This window comes from Lissotriton helveticus, chromosome 10 (assembly GCF_964261635.1).
Source record: "Lissotriton helveticus chromosome 10, aLisHel1.1, whole genome shotgun sequence".
NCBI lineage: Eukaryota > Metazoa > Chordata > Amphibia > Caudata > Salamandridae > Lissotriton > Lissotriton helveticus.
Window position 1 is genome coordinate 732,077,249 of NC_136071.1, and position 26,212 is coordinate 732,103,460.

The 26,212-nt window shown below is 44.3% G+C and overlaps 1 protein-coding gene across 9 annotated transcripts in view; it reads right to left on the reverse strand.

Annotated features, from left to right (window-relative positions):
• DIP2C (DIP2 acetate--CoA ligase C (putative)) overlaps window positions 1–26,212 on the reverse strand; it is a 1,026,208-nt gene that overhangs the window by 445,303 nt on the left and 554,693 nt on the right. For 6 of the 9 annotated variants that reach the window (XM_078663289.1, XM_078663287.1, XM_078663286.1 and 3 more), the window contains one exon: window positions 4,497–4,634. In XM_078663289.1, the coding sequence (XP_078519415.1) occupies window positions 4,497–4,634 (138 nt within the window). The remainder of the gene's footprint in view (window positions 1–4,496; window positions 4,635–26,212) is intronic. The other 3 variants (XM_078663292.1, XM_078663288.1, XM_078663285.1) reach the window with 1 other exon arrangement.

Genomic DNA, 26,212 nt, shown 5'->3' on the forward strand with positions numbered 1-26,212 from the left:
AGCTCTATGTTTTAGTACTCTGCAAATGTCTATTTTACGGGAAAGGTAAGTCCCACACTAGGCTTGTGATTTTTTTCAGAATGATATTCTGCATTCTAAAATATAGACATAGGTATGAGAGCCTTACATTTGGGCGATTCGGGTCACTATATTTGGGTACACTTCACAACCTAACAATTGTGTAAAGGTGGTAAGAATTAAATGACAGCTTGTTGAGAAATGTCAGATAGACAAGAACGTCTAGCAAGATCCGCTGTCCACTCACTGGGTGCTGGGAGATCAAACAACGTATGTAGAATAAGAAATATATTAACAAGAGTACAATTAAGGAACAAACTCCGTCACTAACTATGGAGAACACCCAATCTGGTAGCTTTATCAAACAATGCATTCAATTCAGGGACCTCTCTTCTGCCGGCAGATCACAAGTTTAAAATCCTACTGAATCAACTTCGCAAAGCCGTCAAGAGATTAGGTTTACTGTGGGAGCATACCAATTATCTATCATCATCCGTCTACTATTTCACTGAGATTTATTGTAAAAAAACTTGCAAGGATTTCTCTTCAATTTGCATGTTGGAAGATAACAATGCAATGAATATCGACAGATGTCTAGTTTCTGCACATCCATGACCAGTGGATGAGATGCCTATTTTTCTTCCTTTTATGGTGAGGCTTTGTTTCTTCCAGCTTGGAGCTTGGTGACGATTTTCTCAGCAGCCTCCTGCATCGATAAGAAATATGACTTGAGAACAGGGGACGAGGAGATGCCAGGAACTGTAAAATATTTTATTAGGCCAAGACTAAAACATAGGACATCTATTGGAGGAACCCATTAGAAGTCACCAGAGAGTATTTAGGCTGCATCAAATGGCATGAACTGCAAGAGGAAGGCATTTTCGACCTCTCCATGCAGCGAGTCAGCAGAACTACCCCCAGCAGGACAGACTGGATATATCCCATGGTGCCACAACAGCTTGAAAAGGGCCAAGATTAGAAATACAGCAAACAAACATGAAACAGAGTCTCAGGCATAAACAATTATTTCATATAGTCAAATGCATCACATTTAACTGGGTAAAATTAGAAAAACCCACCTAGAAGCCTTTTTGTGTAAAAGGAATTGTTTGAGTACACTAACTGCGCTGCCCGTAAGCAGAATCTATATCAGTAGCCTCCTAAATATACGTAGCATACTGGTGTCACGTAGGTCTGTTCAATTGCTGTTCTCAGTTCATTGGGCTCTTTGAGGCCCATGTTCCTGCCCATCCAGACTGCATTCAGTTTCAATCATCCTCCTCTAATAAACTAAACAATAATAATTTAAATAACCCCTTTTTGTGTTCCTATTTAAAAAGTAGCAAAGTACACCAAAGTACACCTAGAGCTGATCTACATTTAATATAACATTGCAAACACCATTAATTGATTTTACACAGAAAAGTAATAACGGTTAGTGTATTTATAACGTTTGTACACAAAAGTCCCAGTACACAGGGATGAGGACATGATAATTTCCTACAAGCATTTATTACATGTAAATTTTAACAACAATTAGCCTAATTTCTTACAGCATGTTCTACCAAAGTTTTAGCCTGTTCTTCTACAAATTACAGGAGACATTACCCTAGCTACTTGGGCTCAATTTATCAAACATCCTGAATAGAATAGTAAGCTGGCCCTGCCCAGTTTCAAACCTATGACCCACAGGTCACACTCATTTCTCAGTCATGAGCATCCAACTCACTGAATGATCTTTCAGGCAATTTAAGCCATACATTATTTACCATTCGTATAAAATCTATAGACGTTTGAGAAGTGATGAATAAGGAGGAAAGATGAATGGAAATTGTGCAATAATAGACAATTATATGGAAGGATGAGAGTACAAAGGTGTAAAATTAAAAATGAGTAAATAAGAGTACTGTCTCAGCATACATAGATGCTTTGAAAAATAAACCTATGACATTATGAAAGAAAACTAAGAAACGTTCAATGGTCAAATCAAGGAATCCTTAGGTTTAGTAAAGCAACTCCCAGCCCTTTGCGGTTCACAGAATTGGAAGCTCTATTCAAAAAGCACTTGAAGATGTGGCTCTTCTTGGCACCTGGTGCACCTAGTTATTCCCATATCTAATTATCTCCCACTTTATTCTTATCTTCCCTCTCTTCTGGTTTATTGGATTCAACCTTAGCAGGATGCTTCATTGTAAGTGACAGTGCGCTTTAGAAGTTTTAAAATGCTTTCATTCAGGATGTGTGATAACAAATAACGAGAAAATGAAAACAAAAAGAAATTTCAGACAGGTTGCAATGTTTTGAGAAAAATTTGAGTAGTCATCGACAAATTTGTAAGGTGCGATAAACCTGTTAGTGTTTTTTTTTTAAGAGATAGATTCAAGAACCAACAAGGGCTTCCATCGAGGGACTGTGAGCTGTGTTAATACCCTAAGAAGTTTTGGTGCTCACCCCGAGTCTGGTCAACAAATCAGCACATTAGGCTCCACAAAAAGGACAGAGTGTATTTTAGTTTCAAACCATGAAGGTTTATTAAAAGTTAATGGCTTATAGAAAGCAAAAAATCAGGTTAGAAGCAAATTATAATCACAACACACATGCTTCAATTAACACGTTAATCAATTAAATCACATCTTATGAGAGAGGACGAACCAGAATAGACTCCCTCAAATGGAAGGAAAAAGGACAGTCAACTCTTTCCCTGAAAGAGCACTCCAAGTCCTCCCTTCTCTGTTCTCCTCTACTCTTCTTTCATCACTTCCTCAAACACACAAACTCTAACATTTTACACACCTAAACGCTGTTCTCCTAAGACTGTCTAATCAGGTTGGAGTAAAATTATATAATTACATCTGAGAGCTTCTCGAGGTTTTTTTTACACTACTGGCTTCTCTTTGCCTCCTTCAAGCTTGCATTATCTGTAACAAGATTAGATACATGGACTAGCCTAAACTATGTTGGTGTCTTTTCAATGTGCTATTTACTAAAACATTCCTCGCCAATCATAAAGAAAAGAAAGCATGTCTTCCCATGTGAAAGAAGGAAAAGAAAATTGGTTAAAAAAATTAGAACTTCAGCTTGCCTAGAAATAAAATGTTGACGTCGCAAAACAAGATGGAAAACAACAGACATTTTAAAATTCAGGCCTACATTAGCCATAGTTCCTCTAAACGTGAATACACAATTTCTCAATACATTTAGCTGTGTGATAATGTCATGTAAATGCAAACATGTTTTAATATATATATAACTTCACAAACCCCTTTCCAGCACACACAGTCCACAATAACCTAATGCTAATTTAAAAACTTACATTTTTGACTCCTAAACTACACCTGAAAGTAGCTTCTGAGCAAAATAATTACATTATTTGCTACTTAGGACCTGTGAAATCTTATCACTGCCTGTCACCTGTTTGGTCTTCGGTATCCTAAGCCAACCTCTATCCTAACACTGCAAGCTTTCTACGGGAATATAAAGTTTCATCATCTTTTTGCTCTGGACCAGACATGTTTGAGGAACAGATTTTAAAATCAGGACACTACGTCAGAAATTTCTTGGCTTCCATTGTTAATGTAAGATACATTTTTAGTTGCATAAAACAGCATTTTTTTTATGGCCTGTGCACAATCAAAATGTCTCTTATAATCAGGCTATTTTGTTGGGACTCACTCCCTCACCCTTCTTTGGATATTCCTCTAGCCCATTTTGCTCTCCCATCTCATTTTGATACTTTTCCTGTTTTTGTTTTTATGTCTCCAATTGGGGCTCTGTGCCACATTCTTGATGTCTCTCCCTCTCCTTCCTGGGGATTTTTTGCTACCATTTAAAAAAATATCAAAAAAACACTATCCCTCTTGGAGATAACTTCCTTTTCCACAGCCTTTTCACGAGATTTTCAACACACTTTAAGACTGTTTCCCTTCTTTCAGGTTACCTGTACCTTTTTGCAACAGTCTGTCATTCTTTGGATTGCATTTGCTTTCTTCAGGGCTCTTCTAGCTCTTAGGAAGAATGGCCTGCCGTCTCCCCCACTTTACAACCCCAAATAAAGACCCTGTAGCGAGGACATAACCTATCTATCCAGACTGTCTCCTGTCTTGCTGCACTGGCAAGGGGGAGCAGGTCTCCTAACACCAGAGAACTGCTCCAGATTTACCTCTACTGGTGACAGTAGATAGGAATGGTTGGATATATTTTCAATTACTGATTATTTTGCATACCTGCTTAAGTTCACTGTGTAAATTGTGAAGGTATTCACCCTATCTGGAAGCCGGAGAATAATATAATTCACAAACCCTAGGCTTTGAGATCTAGTTATTTATAATGTTACCTCGATCTCACAAGTTACTGCAAAAGTTCCCATATTTGTTTTCATAAAAGAAGCAGACCACACTGATAAACGAATGCATTGGTTAGTTAATGAAATGATCACTGGAACAACAGATATAGTTTAGAAATAAAAAAGGATAACACACTTTTATGCTCACCTGGGGGTGTGTAGGCATCCATCGAGGTTTGCACCACTAAGGACCGCCGTTTTGAAGGCATAGGCACAGCCATCTTCCTCTCTTTATGTTTTGCAAGTGCTGCTTGAACTGCTTCCGTATGTACATCTGTAGACACAAAAGCACAATCTGTTCAAATTCTTTGCAAAAGACATTTACATTCTATATACGTCTTGCTGACATGGAAATGTTGTCTGCATAAAAACTAGCTCCAGCCTGTAAAGCGGAGAGCTAAACTTCTTTCATAAAGATAAGAAATTCCCATTAACAGTTGACAACTACCAAGTTGGCTTGCGCATTTCGTGGTCAGTTTAAAATGCCTGATACAAATAAATTGCTTGTGGCATCGGCTTTGTACGGTAGATTCAATAGAATAAGTCGGGAAGCTCTAAATTTTCAGGGAAAATTCAGCATGAACTTAAAAACTAATGCACTAGATCTGTGCGAAAGGGTAAAACAATTACTGCCAGCAAAAGTCGAGACCATGAATTAAGCATGCTTTACAGATCACAAAAGAAAATCATCACCAACCAAACAAATATTTTAATTAACGCAGGATCCATCAAAAGAATCAGACCTTGTCCAGAAATACCATATTATTCATCCCACATACATGTACTGGTGACAACCCAAAATGGTGACGAAAGATAAATCTCCTGGGAAACCATGTCTCACAAACCCACATGGGTAATTGTATGCACAATAATTATTCCATACCAAACATCATCCTTCTTGTATCAATCCACTTCTGATTCTTCAACTGGCACACGTGGTTAAATATGGCTCCAACCCATACTAGCACCGCCATATCACTTTGGCACCTCTACCCAAAATAGACCATGGTTTACAAATGAAATAACTACTAGTATTTACAGGGTTTGACACCCAAAAGGAACTCACTAACACATAGAAAACCCGTTAATCTGAAACAAGAAGATGACATACAAACACGTTACAAAACGTATGTCCCATAGAAAACAAAACATCAATGTTATATGAAGTAGCTAGTGTGACTAGATTATTGTAAGTCGAATTGGCCCTGCATATAGCTCATTATGTGTCATAAGTGCTGGGATAGGAACCTACATTTGAACAGTGGTGCTATCGAAGGGGGAGTGGTGAGTGGACCCACTTTGGTTACTGTCACCAGAGGACTCTTAAAGTCTACACTAGGTGAACGGGTCTCCTTGCTGGAAAGTAGAAACACCACTGCAAAGGAAAGGGCATTGGGCAACCATACATACAAACAAACACCACCACCCTTTGGCACACACATCAATAAACACAGAGTTCGACACACTGCAATAACATGCAATTCATTAAATCAATCAATCAAGATTTATCAAGCGCAACTGCATAATTCGTGAGGGTCTTGAGACATTGGGGGCAAAGTTCATGCATGCTGTAATTATATTGGTTGAACATCTAGGTTTTGAGGTCCTTCCTGAACTGCTGGAGTGATGGGGAGGCTCAGAGGGGCAGGGGGATGTTGTTTCAGTCCTTGGCTGCCAGGTGGTAGAAGAAGCAGCCTCCACTGTTCGTCCGGCAGATGCGGCTGGTGGCTGCTAGGAAGAGGGATTTGGAGAAGTTTCCTGGTTGGTGGAAATGGATTTGATTGTTGAAGTACACCAGTCCTTCGTTATGTAGTGCCTTGAAAGCGTGGGTGAGCAGCTTGAACTGGCATCTCTTCACAACTGGTAGCCAGTGGAGCTTCTTGAGGTGAGGGATGATGTGCGTCCGCCTGGAGAGGTTGAGGATGAGTCTGGCTGCTGTGTTCTAGATGATTTGGAGCTTAGTCAAGAGTTGGGCGGTGATTCCTAAGTAGAGGGAGTTGTCATAGTCTAATCTACTGGTGACCAGTGCTTGCATGACTGTTTGCCTGGTGTTGGGTGGTAGCCAATGGAAGACCTTCCTGAGCATTCACAGGGTGACGAAGCAAGCGGAGAAGATGGCGCTAACCTGCTTCTTCATGGATAGCTGGCTGTTGAGGATGATGTCAAGGTTGTGGTCGTGTTCACTGGCTTTTAGGGTTGGACCCAGCTCAGATGGTCGCCATTCGTTGTTCAGAGGGTATCCTTGCATTTCCGAAAGATGAATACTTCTGTAGTGTCGGTGTTGAGCCTGAGACCAGTATTGTTCATCCAGACAGCCACAACTTTCAAGTATCTTTGGAGCTTGTCCTTAGTGGCTGTTGAGTGGTTGGTCATGAAGAGGATGAGTTGGGTGCCATCGGCATAGGGAAGATGTTGAGTCTATGGCTCTTGACGATGTTGGGCAGGAGTGTCATGTATACGTTGAAGAGGGTTGGGCTTAGTGATGAGCCTTGAGGTACACCATAGCTGATGACCCTGGGGAGCAAGGCGTAGGGATGGAGGATGACCTGCGTTCTTCCTGTGAGGTAGGATGTGATCTACCGGAGGACTGCTCCTTGGTTTCCGATCTGGTGGAGTCTGTTGATCAGAGTGTGGTGAGATATGGTGTTGAAAGTTGCTGAGATGCCGAGGAGGATGAGGACTACTGTTTCTCTGTGTTCTAGTAGCATTCTGATGTCGCACGTGGCTGAGACTAGGGCTGTCTCTGTGATGTGGTTAGCTCTGAAGCCAGAATGGGGGGGGGGGGTCCAGAAGGCTGTGGTTCTCCAGATGACTATTAAAGAATACATTAGTCTGTTCTACCCTAGATGGCAACTAGCAACAATGACTCATTACTAAACAATAGCAAACACAACATCCACAGTTCGCCTAAACTACAATCACCAAGAATCCTAGAATCGTAATTTGCGTCCGTAATCCCAAATGAACCATGAGACCATACAAATGAGAGAAACACACCACACAAATGATCATACCACATCAAAATAAACTATCATAACGTTTTTGCTAGATGTGCTACTGTGCAGGGAATACTAGAGAAAACGGATTACAAGTTAGAATAATGTGGCGCTAGAGTTGATTAGATGATTTTTTTTTCTGTGTTGAATGCTGGAATGTGGCAGTTTCATTTTGGGAGTTCTAAATAAGATTCTAGATATGAAGATGACAGATTAAGTACGCCGTAGTGCCGCCCCATGCATTAGCAACACAGCTGACCTGCTGGACTGTCACACCTGATGGATTTCATAAGGAAGCAGAAACCTAGAATTTCTTCTCTCATGACAGATCATCTAGAACTGCTGTGATAACAGTTTCATTAATGTACATGGAGTCAAAGTTGCAGGCCTAACACCTGCCACAATTGCGTTCTCACCTATCTCCCCAGCTCAAGTTTGTTATTTTAAATGGAAAACTTGTAGTTAACTGAAAGTTTAAGTCAAACTTCCTTTCTGATTCGGTCTTCATTCCCTCTCTCCTAGAAAAGAGTAAGCATTACTTTGTTAGAAGTGTCAGCATCGTATGTGGTATGCTGCGGTTACAGACTGTTCTGAGTGCTTCAACTGCACATTAAGAATCCCTAAAAGGTGGCAGACTCAAACTCCAAATAGAGAATGCTTAGATAAACTCGTCAGGACAGAGAAACAACTACAAGTTTTAAAGAATTGCCCTCACTTATAACAAATGAAATCTGATGGTGTACCGTTAGAAGGAAGGTCAATCCCCAAATTCTAGGACTCTCCTTTTACATCAGAACTAGGAAATTCGGCATGCACGTTGTCTGGTTTATAATAAATCTCCCAAAATGGGAACTAATTTGATGGATCTGTGGAATATTTGTGCAAATAGTACATGCATGCATACAAATGTCAATAATACATTTAGAGTGGTGCTGTACAGATGAGCATCCACGCAAGTTAAATCCACTATCTAAGCGTAGGTATAAAACAGTATGAAAGATGCCTATCCCAACAAGCATTAGCATAGACAATAGGTCTAGCCTTTGGAAACTTCTGTTTAGCCATGCAACAGTTGAATTTGTTCCACCAAGAATATTGTGCTGCATAACTAAACACTTATAAGGTCCCAAAGGCGAGACCTATTGGCTATGCCAATGCTTGCTTCACAAGGAGATGAGACCCGGCATTCACTGTGGTGCGGAGGGAAAATAAGGACTGGATTCCAGCTGCCCTCAGAACGGGAGTCAGCATGAACGTGAAAATCAGGATTTGGGGAGGAGAGGTTGGGGGGGTTACATGATACCGACGAATAACGCCCCTCACCTGCCTTCGCTGCAAACCCTTAATCAGTGCTGCTTAGGTCTCAGCATTTGCATTCTAATTATCATACGTGACATAACGTTTTACTCTTCATCCCAATAGAATTCTTGATGTATTTTGGGATACCACGGACTTTTTCAAAAAGAGTTCTAGAAAGCGGAAGATTCTGCTTCGAATAGGAAGCCTCCACCGCACCGTAGAATTAATCTTCCATCCCTCCCTCGCTCCCCCTCCACGAAGAACTTCGTACTGAGAAAAAACAGAGAAAAGAACAGCCACCGCCGCCATAAAAATAAAACATGCAGATCACGTAGAGGAATGAACGACATGTGGGAGAGAAACAAGCCTGCGTAGCCCATCATGTTTAATAATGTGGAATAAAAGGTGCGCTCCTTTTATTCAGCGTGGGATCAGGGCATGCCGGCATGGGAAGCGCACACGTGCGATGGTCAGAAATACATGTGGCTACAGGCTGGGTTGCAAGACACTTGAGCAAATGAGAAATGGTACCAATTTTATTGCATAATGTTACCCTTTTCGTGGTCGTAAACTGGTCCCAGCCAGAGGTGTTAGGGTGCTGTGTGGAACAAACAGACATCGCACACTCTCACCACCACCATCCTGCCCACTCTCTCTCACCCATGCACCTTTGTTAAGAAGCCACGCATATGTGGGCAGACCCCTGTGGCTCCACGTGCTGGAGTTTGTTTGCACGTGAAAATGTTCTGTGCGCTTAGGGAGGATTTCCAGCTGTGATGCGGTGTATGCTCTGCAAGAAGTGGCTTAGAAGGATGCCTAGGTGGAAGGGTTGGTAGAGGACGCCCCCAGGGATGTCGGAGTAGGAGAGCAGCCGTTCTTTGGCTGAGCACCCACCACCCTTGGTGACTGACAGGGCCCATTCCAAAATCATCTCTAAAGGCCTTTTGAGAAAAGTCTGTCCCCGGGTCGTGATAAAAGTGCCCCGATGTTTAAACCCACCTCCTCTCACACACTGGCTGGCTTTCCACACACCTAGGGGAGCCGGTGCAAAGGGGAGAAATGGGGGTGGGTTCTCCCCTCTCCATTACAGCGCCTGCCATCTGCAAGACTGTTGCAGTAACAAAGGTCTCCTCCTAAATCAAGGCTGCATGCAAACTCACCCTGCCCCCACTATCGAACGACCCCCCCCCCCTTTGCCTGGAGCCTCCACTGCCCCACCCTTCCAAGCTTGCCACACGGCATCTGCATGCCAGGCTCCGCCTGTTGCATGACACGCTCCAGTCCCAGTTGGTCCCGTGCACGCACACTGCGTGATGCCCCCTGTTACCCAGCAGCTTGCGCCGTGTCCGTCAAACCCTGACCTCATGTTTTTCAGCAGGCACTGAAGTGAATGGGAGAATCGCCCTAGCACACTGCACTGCCTCTGCCAGATCCCCTCAGGCCCCCTCCCCCACCAGCAGCTACGGAATTCGAAAATCACACGAGTGGTGCGCGCGCGCCACATCGAGCGATCTGTTTTCAATTATCGCGCCCTTGTCTGGGCATGATCATTTAAAACAGATGCCGCCCGTGCGGGTAACCGCAAGCAATAGGCCGTGGGTGGAGCAAAGGCAGGACATGCACCCGCCTTTCCCCAACTGTGTGCTATCTTTCTTAGAAAGATGCACGCAAAGCCCAATAGCCTGTGAGAAAAACAAAAACACACGCACAAGCGTGTGGTCAAATTGGTGAGCTTTCTGAAGCCCTTTGCTAAAAGTCTTGCAAGCAGCGCATGCGCGCTGTTCTAAGCTTGACCTAAAAAGCACAATTCTGGTTAAGACATATTTTAGTTTCATCGTGGAATGAAAATTCAGTCTAGTTAGGGCTTGATCTGCTTTTCTGAATGTACATAACCAATGGTTTGTTCCTCTATAAGAGACATGCATTGCCAGAACTGACTAGAGAAAGCTAATGTAATGTTAACCTACCTTAGGTTTAAACCTATGGGAGAAAGACCCATTTTGCAGGCCTCATCTACAGCACTGACTGTCAAAGAAAATGCTAAAGAAAGGAGAGATTCTGCAGTCACAGGATGTTGAGTATTGCCCAATTATAGATGTTGCCCTTTTGAATTAATATAATATTTTAGGTTCTGCAATTCTTCCTTGTCAACAAAGGTTTAAATTGTACTATTGGTGCAAAGACCATATTTGAAAAAAGTGTGAATAAAAACACATCCCTTAGCACCACATTGAGAATTTCATTCACATCACCCTCTAGAACTTGATAGTGGTTCGTACTACATTCACAGATTCAGCCCTAAGGGAGAGATGCCCATAAAAATCAAGCAGTCAAATTGAGTGATGTAATAAACGTGTGTCAGGAGGTCCCACCCACAAACAGAAAAGGTGGCTTTGGAGCAACGCCTGAAGGTGGTTTTAGGACTAATCACAGCAGTACCAAAATAGGGTAATTAGACTCACGTTTGAGCCAGGTGATCTGCAAAATGCCTCCTCGTAAATGAGGTGCAGTGGGAATAGGGCATATTCTTGGTAAAGCTGCTGCCCAGAAGGATAACGTAATATAAGGCTCTCTCCCTTAACTTTGAATTGTGTCCACACCCAACACTAGTTTATTAGTCTGGCCTTTGAAACAGCTGTACGAGTTACTTACCTTCGGTAACGATGTATCTGGTAGAGACGATTCTAGCCGCAGATTACTTCACATAGAATTATCCCCAGGCGTGAGACTGGATCCGGAAACTTTTTGCCACAGCATCCCTGCGCGCCAAGGGCGGGGCGGCATCACGCGACTCCGCCCAGGCGTCGTCCGTGCACGTGACGTCAGCGAGGTCACATAAGCCCCACCCCGGGGCGCCTACGTCAGTTTTCTTCAGAGAACTGTTCCGCAACGCGGAACCACCAGACAAAAAACTGTGGTATCATGAGAACAATATGCGAAAGAGTATAAAAAAAGAGGAAGACACCGTAAGAAACAGTACAAAACTGCAGTGTCCAAGGGCAGGGGTAGAAGGAAGAAAGAGCAGACCCTGCCAGCCAGAGGACCCCAACTGAGAGGGTGGCAGAGGGGCCAGGACCCCTAGTAGCAAGAGGAAGGGAAGGGAGGGCAGAGATTGAAGGCAAACCTTCCCAACCTGGCGCAGCCAGAGAAGCGGGGCACAGGAGCACTGTAACCCCATCCTCCAAAGAGCTAGAGAGGAGGAATGACCAGAAACAAGAGCAAAAGAAGGCACTCACAGGAGACATAGCCCCCCCCCACTGGGAGGTGAGTACCAAAGACCAGCCCAGAGGTCCTCGCAGAACGGGGACAAAGGGCGGGCCGTGAAGGAATCTGCGGCTAGAATCGTCTCTACCTAATATATCGTTATCGAAGGTAAGTAACTCGTACATCTGATAGAGACTACTAGCCGCAGATTCCTTCACGTAGAATAGTTACCCTAGCAATACCCATGGGGAAGGAGGGTCTGCGAAAGGACCGCACCAGTCTGGACATGATAGAAGATACCACAGGGGACCAGACCTGCGGACCAGGGAAGTAACTTTGTCCCTTCCAGGCAAGAGGACCCCCACAAGCCGAACACTAGCGACCCTAAGAGGGATAGGGGGGGAGCAGGAAGACTGAAGATGCCCGTACACTCACAATAGAGGAACCAAGGGCTAGGCCGAAGCACCCCCCCCCCAAGGCAACAGACCTTCCAGCCAATGCCAGGACAGGCACAGGAACAAGAAGAATAAAAAGAAGCCTAGAGGGCTCAAGGAAACAAGGGAAAAGAAGGCGAGCCCACCCAGAGGGAAGGCAACAGGCCAGCCAGAACGGCGCCTATAGCCATAAGCCGCAAGAAACAAGAACACAGAAGCATCCCAGCTCTTAGGACAAAAGCAGGAAGTAGAGTAAATGTCCGGACACACCATTACAAGGGGCCGCACACAGGACCTCATGAAGCAATAGCATCATACAGAAACGCCATGGAGAACAGGCACCCGAAAGCGACCAGAACTCCCCAGCAGAGCTCATCTATATAACATCTACCACTACCCCACATAGGGTACGTTAAGTCCCAAGCAATGGGAACCCTCTTTGGAAGAACTTCCGCAGCAGAGGAAAAACCAAAAGAGTCACGGGGAAAAAAACACCCCCGCGGAAAGCTTGACTAGCAGCCCAAGAACAAACAGAAGGCCTAATCTCAGGGTCAAGTCTGTGTAACAACTGCAACAAAAACACACAGTCAACAAGGGGCTGTCGAGCAGCCAACAATGCCAAAGCCCCAGCAAGGAGGACTCAACGGCCAGAAAACACAATCTAAAGCAAGGGCAAACGGCCCAAGAAGGTCCAGAACCAGCTCAACTTGGCAGTCACTGAGGAGGGGAAGGAGGAGGAGGAGGATAAGGCGGAGGAGGAGGACGGAGCCCTGTCAGGAACCTTTGGATAGCGGAGTCAGCCGGGGCATGGAACAACAGGCTACCATCAAACTGAAGATCAATGAGCGGCTCCCGAAGATTTTCAGGGAACACGCCGTCCCGAAGCCAAGCATGGTGTCGGAGGGCAACTGAGGAAGCCATGGCCCGGCCAAGCACCTCCGAGATGTCTAGAGCGGAGAATGAACGCCGCTAGATCCCGGCCATCGAATGCATCATGCCGTAAGCTACCTGAACAGTCTCTTGGGAAGCTGCGGATCCCAAAGACTCAAGCGAGTCCTACAAACAAGAGGAGGCCCTAGCCAATACACACAAGGTGTTAAGGGCCCACAGGCCAGTGCTGGTTGAGACGAACATGTTGCGCCCCCAAGAGTCCAGCCAGCGGGCATCCCGGGACGGCGGAGTCAACAGTGGTGGCAGGGAGGAAAAAGCATTCCGCAAAAGGGGACTGGCGGCAGAGGGGTGGAGGGAAAGACGCGGCGCTGGAAGGTGCCGGTGCAGAAGGTGTTGAGGCACCGGATCCCCTAAGGCAGGATGCCTCCAAGCCCCCGTCAGGGAAGAAAGGAGCGAACCTTCAAAGGGAAGCAAGATCTCCCTCCCACCAGAGCCCTGGTGGAGAACCTCCAAGCGATGGTCCGCCGGGAAATGAGCAATCGGGTCACCCATGCGCAGAATGCCCACAGCCGTGGACAACGCGTGAGCGATGGCTGCACCAGCCTCAGTAGGGACCCGCGGTGGAGAAAACAGCTCCTCCATGGGCGACGGCTGTAAACCAATGCGGCGGTCCCCGAAGTAAAGCGGGACGGGCAAAGGCCAGACCTGGAAGTCAGAAGGAACCAAAGAATGGGGGACCTGCTGCTCCTCCGACGAACACCTCGGCCTCAGAAATGGCGGGGAGCCACCCTTGGACGATGCCGGCAAAAAAGACACCACATGGCGGGGCCAGTCTCTGAGGATGACGACACCAATAGGCAGCCAACTTCCGGAGAAGAGGGAGCGTCCGAAGACGAATCCACGGCACGACCTATGTGTAGAGCCGTAGAGTCTGCAGCCTGAGGCAGGACGTCAACACCATCCGGCGCTGAAGGAGACGCTGGATAGGGCTCCTCCAAGTCATACCGTGCCGGGGACCGGAGTGAAGCCGGAGCCGAAGTGGCCAAGGGGTGGCACCAGAATGACGCCGACTCGACCTTCGCCGAGGCAGTCGCCTGCATGGAGGAACTAGGGGGACAGGGGGAGTGACACGAAGCCCTCCGCCAGCCTCGGCCCAAAATGTGGCGGAGGTGGCCCGGCAACCCATGCGGTGGCGCCTGGGACAATTCAACCTCCGACTCGCCCTCCGATGAGGCATGCGGCGAGGGACGCGAGGGGCCCGGGGGCGAGGGGTCCCCACACAGCCTCGACCCAGAGCGGGATGAGGAGAGGTCACCGACCCCTGTGGCGCCGCTCAGAGGAGCAGACGTTGGTGCCGCGGCGGCGTCAGCTCAGCAGTGGACGAGGCTTTCGCCTGCCCAGAGGGCCGAGCGGGGCTCGGGGATGTGACCCGAGCCCCCGCGACCTCCTGCGACACCACAGAGACTCCTGCGGGAGTTTGCGGCGAGGCAGAGGTGCGTGGTCTGAAGGAGGGACCCCGAGGGGCCGCACCCCAACAGCACCACATCCTCCAAGCCTGGATCCGAACCAGTCAGTGCCAGGGCCGGAGCTGCCGGCGGCGCCGCGGAGAGCCATGTGCAAGGCAAGGGATCTGCTGAAAGAGGAGGAGACGCCAGCGAGGCCTGCAAGACCACCGCGTATATCTCCATCTGGACTCTCGACGACACGCGGGGCCACATCACCCGCGGAGAGCCCACGCCCCCGGCAGGCCGAACACCAGCCCCCAGGGACAAACTGCGACATTTACCCACCAGGGAGAGACGCTCTCGCGACATCGGGGAAGGGCGAGGACGACAACCACGGCCTTATCTGAAGCCGTCTGCCGAGACTGACCACGGGGAGGAAGCCGACCTGGAGAGACGCACCGAGAGTAGTTTCATCCGGCGCTCCCGTTGTGACTTCGGCTTCAACTGTTGGCACGCCTCAGTGGTGCCGTGATCCTCCCCTAAACACCACATACAAATGAGGTGAGGGTCAGTCGCCGACATAGGACGCCCACATGACGTGCAAGTCTTGAAGCCCGAAGGCATTCGCACACTGTTCCACCAAAAAAAGAGAGACAATGAGAAAGAAAAAAGGGCCTCAAACAGGCCCTTAGCAAAGACCGGATCCGTGTTGCACGTAAAAAAGGAAAAAACTGACCTAGGCGCGCAAGGGTGGGGCTTATGTGACCTCGCTGATGTCACGTGCGCAGATGACGCCTAGGTGGAGTCGCGTGATGCCTCCCCGCCCCTGGCGCGCAGGGATGCTGTGGCAAAAAAATTCCGGATTCAGTCTCACGCCTGGGGATAATTCTACGTGAAGGAATCTGCGGCTAGTAGTCTCTATCAGATTTATTCGTCTAACCAGACTATTTTTCTTCCCCAAAAATCATATACAATATGCTTACACAGAGGGGCTTTTGGTGAGTGGGCTTCAACCGCTAGTCTTTTAAATTGTCACTCACATTTTGCTTCCGCCTTCACAGCCTACGGCATAGTATAATGGGTTAACCCACTTTAGCCATTGGCTCAATAGGAGTAGCTGCACAAACCTGTGCACATTTTTCACATCCACCGAAAAAAAGTTCCTTTCTCTTTCGTAGCAAAGATGATTCAAAGCAAATTTTTTATTTGCATTATTAATTTTAACCAGCTATTTATTTTGCCTGAAGTCCTTTGTATGTATGTTATAAAGTGTTTAAATGACATTGTAACCTTATAGCTGCCTGTGATTTGGGTATTTGGTTTGGTAGACATTTATTCGATTCTCTTTCACAGATAATAATAAATAGCATGGCAAACCTGAAAGGCTTATGGTTTGAAATACGTCATAAGGAAAACAGCTGTGTTCACACAGAAAAGTCACCTGCCTAGTGATAGACCTGCACCACGGCCATGAGTGCCCCAGCTGCAGCAATATCTGGATCATTGGTACTGATGTTTTATCACGGGAAAACATGGATCATGCGTGTGCGCTATGACCTAGGCCTGTCTCATGGATAGAGGTCTTTTTAGACCAGGAGAGGCACACAAAGCATTACCCTGACAGTGCTAAAGGGCTACTGCCCCTACCAAGAGTGAAGTGGCACAAGCGCGGTGGTGGAAGGATGCCGTTTCTACATAGTGATCAGTAGATATGAATAGGCCTATTACCTGTGTCACTGGATTAAGGCCTTCTTGCCCAATGATGTAAAGCTTGCCTGCTATGTACCTAACCTGTCCTTGTCCTACATCATGTTAGTATGCAGCGCCGTGTAGAGGGCGAGTGACTGCGCGTGCTGTAACGTCCATGTGCCTGCGTGTGGTAGTGTACATGGAGGCCCGTGGGTCCCATATTGGAAGCCCAGGGCCAACGAAAGGCACGTGGAAGAGGAGGAGTCACCCCAGACCCATTGTTAGAGTGCCTTCATCCTTGAGATCTGGGTGGGACACGTACACTGGAGGAAGAGAGCGTCAGACTCTCTTGTGCACTTCAAAAAGGTTCATTGAGTCCGAAAAGATCACTGATCAGTGACACCTGGGCAAATCTCAGGAAGAAGATGAGGCTATAAGGGAAAGATAAAAATTAAAACAGAGAGCCTTTATCATTTATTGACATGTGTCAGTGAGAAGGACATCCAGTGATCCTCTCGTCACTCCCATGGCCTGCGTTGTGGGGCTATCCGGTTTGACCGTATTATAATTTTGAAGATACTTGGGAAGTTCTTAATTAAAGTGTCGCCCGTGGCTCTGTCGACGCAACTCATGATGCGTACCCAAGGCTCATGTTCTGAACTGTGGAGCCGTGCAATTTATTTAATGAATTAATCGTTATGCAGGCACTCTCATAAACAATTGTACCAACTGTCAAGATTCCTTTGCACACCACAAGAAAACTGAAGCCAGGAGGTTAGCAGACTGCTCACAGGTAGGACAGAAATGAATGACAGTGGGAAGAGCGTGAGTGTGGAGTGGAGTGGTAATTCTGAGTGGATACGGACCTGCCTGAATCTGAGTTGACCGCGTGCGTGTTCGCATCTGCTAACCCCACTTCTGAAAGTAAGAATTTGTGTCGAAAAGGGGCAAGATATGTGGGAAAGGGCCTAAAAACTTGTAATTGCAAAATACAGGGGCAGAAATTTTATCGCACACAAAGTATTTTGTGCACCATGCAATTACAAGTTTTCGGACCTAGATCGGGAATAATGTGCAAGCACCAGTGAAGTCCAAAAGTGGTACCGGCAATGTTTCAAGTTGAAATGGCTGAATCAAATGCCTACCAAACAAAACTTGGTTGATCAATGAACACACTTTAATGAAGGTATCAATAACAAGCATTGTTTAAAGTTTATAGGTCTTACCTTTTGGGCATACTGGTTTTGCCAGTGCTCTTTCCCAATGCTCTGCAGCATAGACGAAAATCAAAAGGCTTTACATCTAAAAATGGATCTAACACTTAAAGAGAGCCTGAAAGTCACTAACTAGTATCAAAGGTATCTAAAATCATGAAGTTTTCTTTACGTAATGACGTTCTACACATAAAATAATGTCTGTAAATTAAAATAAAAGTAATATCGTATCAGTCACCTAAACCCAGTGTGGTTCGGGTTCTTCACATGTACCTTTTACCCTTCGATAGTACAAAGGGATAGTTTGCCTGCCTATCTCCTGGAATCCAGAGAGCGTGGAGGCGCAATATAGCACTTCAGGTGACCAGTAAGTTCACAAGATGAAATGGGCTCTGCTAGCACACAAGCATTTTTGCCCTGGTCGACGGTTCCTGAGTTTTACAATCGATCTAGCCCTCAGACTTCTTAGCCTCACTCTGTGAGGGAGTTACACTCACTTCACCTCTTTATCTCCACAATAATGAAGTGTGTAGCACTAAGCAAATAACTACACAATGGCATTTTTAGAGCCTTGTTTTCACAGTGCATCCCTTTCAAGCATTGCCTTTCTTTTATCAGCCTCTTTCGGCTTTTGGCTAGGCTTGACACTTTGTCAATCAAGTCTTGACTTTGCCCAGTGGAGCATTTATGTCTCACCTAATGCGACTGGCTGGTTGTGTGTATCCTTCCACCTTCATTCAAGCGCTTGCATTGAACTGTAGGAAGGATTACTTTACAAATATAGCACTCTGTCTGCTTCTGCTAGCTCCCTCTCTTGACTCTCCCTTTGATCTTATGCTACAGTATTAGCATAATAAACACTTATTGGCGTTACTACAATGGGGTTGTTACATCAAAGGTGCTGCAAGAGCACAGTATTCACATTTTGATCAATGTAGATGAGAACTAAACTTTCAATATTTTTCATTAAAGAGAGAAATATAATTATTGGAAATTTTCCAAATAATAATCAGTCATCCAATTGCAATTTCAAGTATTGGCATATCTGTGGCTCTAGAATGCACAATAAAGATGGTTTAACAAACAGAAACCTATATACCTGTGCATTCTAAAACCAACAGGGCCAACATATTTGTTCCCAAAGCGGGATATCATGTAAGGCATACAGACCATGAAGTTAGTGTTTTGCAGGGCTATTCTGAAACTGCAGATCCTACGTGATCCACAATTGTACCACATGTTTTTTAAACACTACTTTTGACTAGTTTGCGTTTTTCACCTTCTGATAACATTGTATTGATTCATAAGGGATGGGGATTACCTGTAGCAGTGTTTAGCCCATTTTCACCAAACCATCCCATACAGTTAGTGACCTTTTCTAAAAACCTGTTCGTGCCCTTAAGGATGATCTGCTTGCTGTCCTCCCTGCAGCATTTTTGCATGCAAGTGTATAACACAGGTAGGAGGGAGGGGTGGGACTAGCCAGAGATTATTGGGACTAGAGGCAATTTCCACTTTGATCTGAGGTTCTTCATCAGGCCTCCTCAGTCAAGGTTAGGTCTACCATGAGGCTGGAAAGGCTGAGGCTCCTTGTTTACATTTATCCAGGTGACTTAGCCCCTCCATAGTCTGACTGCAGTTTCTGAGGAAAAAGTAGAACCATGCATTGTGTTAGAGAGGTGGGGCGACTTTGCATGAGATGATCATGCCTCCACCCACCAGCAGAAGCTGGGCAGCACAAGAGTCTCCATCTTCCTGGCAAGGTCAGGTGGAAGGGGTCCAGGAGCTTCACAGGCATGCAATACATATGCAGGCCAGGAGCCAAAGCACTCTCCCATCCTTTAGCAAGCCGAGGGGATTCTGCTCAGGCACTGACGTACAACTCTCCAGCACAGGCCATGATGAAGGGGCCCCCATTGTAGCTCTGATGAAGTAACTAGTAGAAGAGAGCCAGAGGCCCATCAGGGCATCTTGATTCGTTGCTCCACTAATTTGGAATCTAGATGATGCTCCAATAGTTCGGGACTTCGCCAAACAGAGTATACTTCTTTCTTTCCCAAAAGCAAAGTGAATGGGCACAGGGTGCAAACCGCAGAACGATCTATCTTAGATTGTCAGACTACCATCCTGACAACAACTCGTCCAGTGAGCAAGGGCTCCTTGAGGAGAGCTTGCTACCTATTCTTCTAGGGAGGCTGTCATCTCTATTGATCGCTGCTTTTCCTGAAACGTTATTCAGGGTATGGGAAAGGACAAGGGAGCCTTCAACCAGGAGCCTTAGCTCAGTCTGGAGATTTCCAGAAGATGAGATTTGGTTACTGAACTGTTCCTCTGGATGGCTGGAGCTACTGTCAGATGCCTAAAGAATGTGTGGAAAGATCTAGAACGCCCTGGTTGTCTGTGACCAGAAAGTCAATGCACCATACTCAACCTTAAGCAACCTGCCTCAACACTAATCCTCCGCTGTTTGTGTCAGCTGCCTTGAAACTTCAGTCTGCTCATCGCTGCCTTCCAAATAAAGTCTCCAAGATCTTATTCATAGTCTGTGCTAGGGAGAGCCCAGTGGGATAGCATTTCTTTGTCCAAGTTGGGAAAGAGAGGAACTACATCTCACTGACTGAAAAAAGATCAATCATCAATAAGTAAAATTGATAGAATGATATCCAGGTTCCTCTGGAGCTATCATCGAACCAGGTGAGCCTTAAAATTGTGTTTTTTATCGAGAATAAAGGGAGGCTGGGGGTCCCTAATTTTCGGTTATATTACTGGCTTATATCATTAAGATACATGGGTATACTACTTTTCCCAGATACCATCACTGAAGAACCAGTATATCCATCAGTTTATGAATTATTGTTAGGTGAAGAAGTGTCCCAATGCTTAGTAAAAATCATTGAACCTAGCTATTATAAAAAAAACAAATTCAAAATTATTTTAGCAGTGTTCACAATCTGGCACCAAATAAGGAAAAAAATTGTTTGTTTGGGTGAAATTAATTACTATTCTCCAGTTTCCAATAACCATATATTACCCTCGGTTTTTCACGATCAAATTATAAAAGGATGGTATTTTTCTGGAATCCAGTTATTAGGAGACTTATCTGAATATACCCAACTTTCCCCTTTTTCGGACCTCCAAATTAAATATGGATTACCTAAGAACAACTTTTTTCAATATCTTCAGATACGGAGTTTCTTAGAATCTAAAGGTCTTCTCATTCATAGTTGCATGAGCCAAAATATTATTTTAGAAACCAGTAGGAAAGCAAAAAAAATAGGAGTAGTTTATCAAACTGCTATTAATCAATTTGAAGACGATCTGTCTTTAGTAGAGAGCAAATGGCAAAGGAAGTTTGAAATCGAAAATGTTGATCTGGGATGATCTATTGAATTATCCATTAAGATGCTTTTTAATGGCTACCTACAAAGTCAGAACTATATGTCAATTTTCGATCTTTATTATTCCCCTGCTAAAATAGCGAAGTGGAAACTCAGTAATGGAGATAAATGTAATCGATGCGATGAGAGGGGGGCTGACTCTATTCATATGCTTTTTAAATGTGAGAAACTTTCCTGTTTTATTGCAAATATTGAATTTTTTATAAATAATAGTCTTGGGATTGTTGTTAAATTAACTCCTGAAATGGTCATTTTGGGTCTTGAAACGGATCTTGGAATTAGGTCTACTGCTGAAGAAGCCTTTTTGTTTATTTGCATGTCAGTTTTCCGTTGTAGTATTACTTCTCGCTGGATTGATATTGACCCCCCAATTTTTCATCATTGGCAGCTCAAACTGTTTTCTATATATCAATTAGAAATGGCTATGTATAGATCCAAGGGGGTAAAAAGAAAAAAGCAGGGATTAAAAATATGGGATCCGATTTCTAAATGGATTTAAACTGATCTGCTTATCGCATGTTGCATTATTTGCTTCTGATGAAATGTACTGATTTTATGTTTACTTTGACTTCTAAGCAATTACGCTATGTATTTTGCTCAATGTACGACTGATTGTTGAAATAAAAGCTTTAAAAATTTTTTTTTTAAAAAGGACTGCATGGTTTGAATTGTGAATTTTGGCGGAGTTAGTTATTGCACCATTTCTGCCTTTAGCTCACATTTAACACCACGATGTCCAGACACTCTACAAGAAGTCTCACATTAGATGCAATACATGGTTGCCAGTTTTGGTCCCTTGCTTCTATTCCAATACTCCAGTAACTTGCCATCCATCCTTCAACAAGCACTGCAGGCTACCTATTCATCCTTTTTTCTGCTCATCACTGCAGCCGAATGCAAAAAAGGGAGGGTTGAACCTGTATCACCCTCCAGAGTTTGGGCTACACTGAAACGAGGAAGACATAAAAAAGCTCTAGCATGATAGAATAAAATATTATCGACAATCGAATATATTGAACTGATAATTAAATCTTTTGGTGCTTAGTATTAATATGTAATCAACAAGGCATAATTGTTGTGTAGTAAAGAGAGGCAACTAGCGTACAACATAGACAAAGAAAAGGTTTTACTTTTGTCTAGAATTAGAGCAAAGACAATACAAGACAATACTAAATCCAATACATGAGAAATGTTTCATGCAACCAAAAGCAATTACAAGTTCACATATTATAATACAATCACATATATGAATATCGAGCACAATCTTGCTCGGTGCAGATTATACAGAAATTGACTGCCACATCCATTGTTTAGGAGTGTAGTATCGTCACCAGGTAGGATGCCTTAAATGGAGACCAGTTCTTGAAGTGAAAACTCAATAGTCTCTAAGAAGTTAGAGCACTGGTCTTTGGCAAATGTCAAAGTCTTTAAGCCATATTGTGAGGCCGCACGGCTGCTGTACAGTGTGACTGAAAGTCCTTACAAAAAGCCCTAAGCCGTTGCAAGCGTCAAAAGATTAAAAAGTACTGCTGTGAGAAATTCTAGGAATGCTATGTTGACTCTCAATAGCTAATTTATGATGCTTCAAGCTGGTATCAGAAAACACTGCACACATCTGGCCAGTTAGTAAACTGACTGCTCCTCATGACCTCCCTCTTCATGACCCCACCACTTTTCTGCTTTTGTCACCAAAACGGTCTTCTTCCAGGGTATTTTTTCAGTGTCCAGCCCTTAAAATATAGATTACAAAAAAAGAAAAAGTGTCCTAAGCAGGATAATGCGAGTTTGTGGCACTAGCAGGGAGGTACCCAACATACCAACTGGCAGGGTTTGTCCAATTATAAGCTTCATAATAAGGAAATTAGTAGATTTGCTTTCTATAGCATCATGATAATAGACAGAGAAAGGAGACAAATAGTACAAAACTCAGATAGAAGGTTTCATCACACAGCAGCCACTTTATGCTTGATCGGTTTTGTTTTGGATTTCTTCTTCATGTAGGCACAGGCAGCAAGCTGGTCTTTTTAACTAACTCTCCATGTCTCCTTCAATTTTTTTTAAGCCAGATAAATATAAAAAAAATTCGTAAGCAAAACTATTTGAAGGAGAAACAAGTTTAGAAAGTGAATGATCACGCCGGCCGGTCTAATTCAAATTAGTACCTCAGAGGGTGGGGCTCGCAGTACAGTTGTCATCACACATTGTCAGGCGTATGCACACTGTATGCCTATGGCAGGGGGCACGCAGGTAATGGTGAAAGGGGATGAGAGAGACAGGAGTGGAACACAAGGCGGAGCAAATGTATATTGGAGGAGCAGATGAGAAGAACTAGGAAGGGCATACATGATGAGGGAAGTGACGAAGAATTGAACACTGGGACATTAACATAAAAATTCCTCTCACTTTGAAGTCAGATAAAAAGTAACGAGGCGCCCTCGGAAAACAGCGTCTGACATTTGTCCTTGGTCTTTCAATGCGCAGCAAATGTGATGAGATAAGAACAAGATTTACAGGCCTGTTTTTCAGTAATTGAATTTGGATCGAGTGAAAACACAAGCACCCATGTGAAGCGCTTTTAAACAAAAAAAAAGTAGTCCCTAACACAGTTCCTAAAATGGGAACAGTGGATGGATAGTAGTAATTGGTCCATGCTCTCGAGGAGGGCTAAACACAGAATGAGGCATTGTTGCATGCATACCAAGAACAACTGGAGACAATGACTATGAGAACGATTGTGGAGGCAGCAAATGAGAAACCTGTGGGTGAGCTGAACCCCACATATTGACTACAACTTCTCTTCGAGACATCGCATGCGCAGTCTAGCATAGACCTAAATAGGAGCTCCAAAAAGGTGGCCCCTTATTCAAAAGCAGGACCTTTGACTCATTTATTTAAGGTCCGATTTAAGGCAGTTGATAGCTTAAAAGAAGTAGAGGGTTATTTGACTAGGGTTTGTATGGTGTATGCTTTGATGATGGATTGTGTTCATTGTGTATTTACAAATATTTTTAATTTTCTGTATAACTGTAGCCATACTTGATTGTTTGCAAATGACAGTCAGTTCTGGCAATGTCTCCACAATCAAATACTGTAAATAAAAATAGTAGAGTCATAATTACCATGTTGAAATTAACAGCCAACTGAAACAGAGAAAGAGCCTGTTGTGGCAGTCTACAAGCAGGACACTAGTGCAACAGTAACAGAAGAAGAGGAGACACTGACGTGATAAAACTTGGTCTCAGGAGAACCAGATGCGAGAGGCAGCAAAGAAGAGAGCACGACGACTACAGATCTCGGATACCAATGCAAGGAAGCATTTTGAGCCTAAAAGTGATTGCACCGGAAGACCCGCAGAAAGGAGGTGGCTGTGCACAAGAGCTGCCACTATCTGAAAATATTGAAAAGTGGGCCTCAAGCTGGAGACCGATTCACAGCAATGCGTTTATGCAGAGGACTAACATAGAGAGGGTCATTGTTTCTTGAGATCAGGATTCCATCTCAAATGGCTTAGACTAATACCAACAGAAAATTGGTAACAACTGCTTTAGAGTCAAAAGAAAATGGCCCCAATGTAGGGCTGAAAAGCAATTTTTGGGTGGACTCATCTGCAGTTGCACACAGGGGTTCGATTTGAAATGGAAATCATTCGGAAAGGCACAGGACACTTGCTGAGTGACTCAAAGAACACTTGCTGAGTCACTCTTAAGCGGCAAAGCTAAGTATGTTAGATGGTTGGGTGACTTTTGTGTTGAATTAAAATTTGGCTAGTTGAAGAGAGGAAATGCTTGTAGCAAAGGTCAATATGACAGGTCAGCATCTTCCATCATACCTCACTGTGCATTTGTCCCCCTATTTTGTACTCTTGCTGAAGCATGCTGGTAGCTAAGAAAATTAACATGTAGTTCTAATCACAAAAGAGAGATGGTGATGGGCTTACACTTACACAATGCCATTCCCTATACTGCACATTGCAGGCTTTGTGGAAAGGATTAGGTACAAATGGAATTGGCTACATACTTTTTGATCAGGAACCCAAATCCCAAAAGCTTTGCTATCCAACCCCAACCATCAGACAGTGGTATACCGAATACAATGGGAATCGAGAAATGTTTACAATGCACAAATAAAATAAGAAACTCTTACACAATGGTGCTAACTTTCATGCTGCGGTCATGTAAACATACTAATGTGTTTCTAATACTTAGGATGGGTTGGTACTCTACTGATCATGAACACCTGTCAGGAAATCTAAAATACATTTTCTAAAATAGATTGCAACCTAAAAAAACTGTTACAGCTAACAAATCTGACATTTACCAAAGCAGGGCTGTGCTTGGATAAACTTCAAGAAATGATATGACTTTGCAGTGTGCTTTAAAGGACATTTTCAAGTGATTTAATGCACCCCTGTAACAATACTGAAACAAGGTAAAAGAATGAGATAAAAGCAAGCATAAAACTAAATTCTTTTCATATTTTTAGGAGCATTCACACTCCAAGCATTTCAAAATAGAAGCAGTAAATTCCTTAAGTTTGACCGAATGATACGTAAAACAAATCTCAAAATGCAAAAGTATTCATTTATTGGCATATATACTCCACTCATGTGGACATACACGGCGGACACACATTCTGTGAGCCAGCAGAAAATATTAGAGCGAAAGAATGCAGATTTCACAATTCTTCGTGTGACCCAAATCGACATTTACTCATCTGCGTTCTAAAGAAGCCAATATGACTGCTCACCTGGTATATCCGACAACAGTTCTGAAACAGGATTTGGTAAGCTGAAGAGCCCAGCTTCTGTACTGCATTGCATTGCATGGTATAGTTGTACTGCAGAATGTATACAGTGCTTCATACCCCGGAGCAGGCCTGGTTCTAGTGGGAGGGTCAAGAGGACCAGGACCTTCCGCTCCGTCTCCCCTGACCCATAGAGGCCCCTGGCCCACACAAGATCCAGTCACAAGTTGAAGAGCCTCAGTTATTTTTTATGTTTCATGCCTGCCAGTATGTGCTTAATCTTCTTTCTTGCAAGCTAGCAATACCTTGGTCTACTTAAAAGTGTCCATTTGGTGGGGCCATCACAAGGGGGGCAGCTGGGGTCTGTTATTCGTGACCAGTGCTTTATTGGGCTGTTAGAGAGCTTTTCTAATAAATAAATAATGACTATTTAGTGACAATAATGATTTTCATAAGAAATGAATTCCTTGCATTCCCAGGACTGTATTTCCATTCATTGGCTTGACCGGGCCTTATCTCTAAGTCCAACTTGAAATTCT